This window comes from Pteropus alecto, unplaced genomic scaffold (genome assembly GCF_000325575.1).
Source record: "Pteropus alecto unplaced genomic scaffold, ASM32557v1 scaffold97, whole genome shotgun sequence".
Taxonomy (NCBI): domain Eukaryota; kingdom Metazoa; phylum Chordata; class Mammalia; order Chiroptera; family Pteropodidae; genus Pteropus; species Pteropus alecto.
Window position 1 is genome coordinate 2,746,438 of NW_006439713.1, and position 1,407 is coordinate 2,747,844.

At 51.2% G+C, this 1,407-nt stretch overlaps 1 protein-coding gene across 1 annotated transcript in view; it reads left to right on the top strand.

Annotated features, from left to right (window-relative positions):
* Positions 1-1,407, top strand: part of LCA5L (LCA5L, lebercilin like) — a 22,374-nt gene that overhangs the window by 19,274 nt on the left and 1,693 nt on the right. The window contains 1 exon segment of the mRNA XM_006916734.2: positions 1,064-1,407. This exon segment is cut by the window's right edge and continues 25 nt beyond it. Within this exon segment, the coding sequence (XP_006916796.1) occupies positions 1,064-1,407 (344 nt within the window).

A 1,407-nucleotide genomic window follows, 5' to 3' on the forward strand; every position in this document is an offset into this window, starting at 1 on the left:
CCAGGACCCCGGCGACAGACGTTTAGGGCGTCTGGCTGTTGCTAACCCATGGGGATGCCGCGGTAAGCATCCTCACGCTGCGTAGCTCTGTATGTGTGTGTTTTTAGGACTTTATGGTTTTATTACACACACACGATGTGCACACAAGCTGTCTATTCATTTCTTCACTGTGCAGCCTGGCGTCGGGACTGCGACTTCCCACAGTGGCTTTGTGGTCCGTCCAGGTGGCGGGGCACTCTCAGCACAGTGAGATTTGTCGCCCGTCCAGCTTGGTGACGATGACACTGCGGACCAGGAACTTGTGAAAGCCGCTGGCGGCGAGTGCTTTGTGTTCTTGTCGCCGGGCATCCGAGTCTGTCGGCGCCTCTGGGGTCCCTTGGTTGCGCGTGGTTGTGACATACCTGTCTGACTGGTGCCGGGTGAACCTCTTGGTCCTCGTATTGACCGTCTGGGCTCTGAGAGCAGCCGTGACGCCGAGTGGGAGATGGCTGCCACCTCCGTAGGCGGCCGGAGGAAGAGACTGTGTGCTTTTACAGGGTTTGGTCCTAGAAGTGACGTTGTTGAGTCGAAGAGTATGCTTGCTTAAAATCTGGAGACAGCCAAATGGCCACCCACATAAAGCTACACCAATCTGTACACCCACCAAAGGGGAACGAAGCTTCCGACTTGCCCATATTCTCTGGAAATGACTTGCCAATTGGACGGGTGAAAAACATTCTCATTTTAACTGGCCGTTTCCAAGCTAGTGATGTTTGAACATCCATCAATAATTTTAATTAAAAAAAAAATTTTAATAACTTACGGGCAACTTTTAGTTCTTTTACGAATACCATTTTTCTTTCGGTTTCATGATTCTTATTTTGGAATGTTCTAGAATATAACATTCCACGCTTGTTAATAGCGCCCTTCCCCCTACTCTAGTGCTGCGTGCATTTATTTTCTTACCTTCTTGTCATTTTAGTGTGCTTGTCGGGAGGTGTAAATAAGTATAGTAAACATGCATGCCATCTTGAAATAAAAGTCCACTCGTTTTAAAGACCTACGAACTATTTTTCTGACGTAGATTTCTCAAAGGAAGAGGAATATATGGAGGTACAACCACCTCCGGAGAACATGGAAAGACAGAGAGAGAAAAACGACGATCCAGAGAAGGAAACCACTTTCACCAGAGAACAAGAAGGACCAGCAGAAAGAATTCAAGTCCTTCATCCTGAACGGGAAGACGAGGCGGCCCCAGACACCTTTCCGAGCAGCCTACAGCCCCGCGGCGCGGATGAGGCCCCGGGGAAGGGCGCTGCTCCGAACCCCAAGCCGCCCGTCAGGCCGAGAAAGCACTATTCGTTCACCGAGGCCACCGAGAACCTGCACCAGGGGCTCCCGGCCTCGGGCCCCGGCCACCGCGCAGGC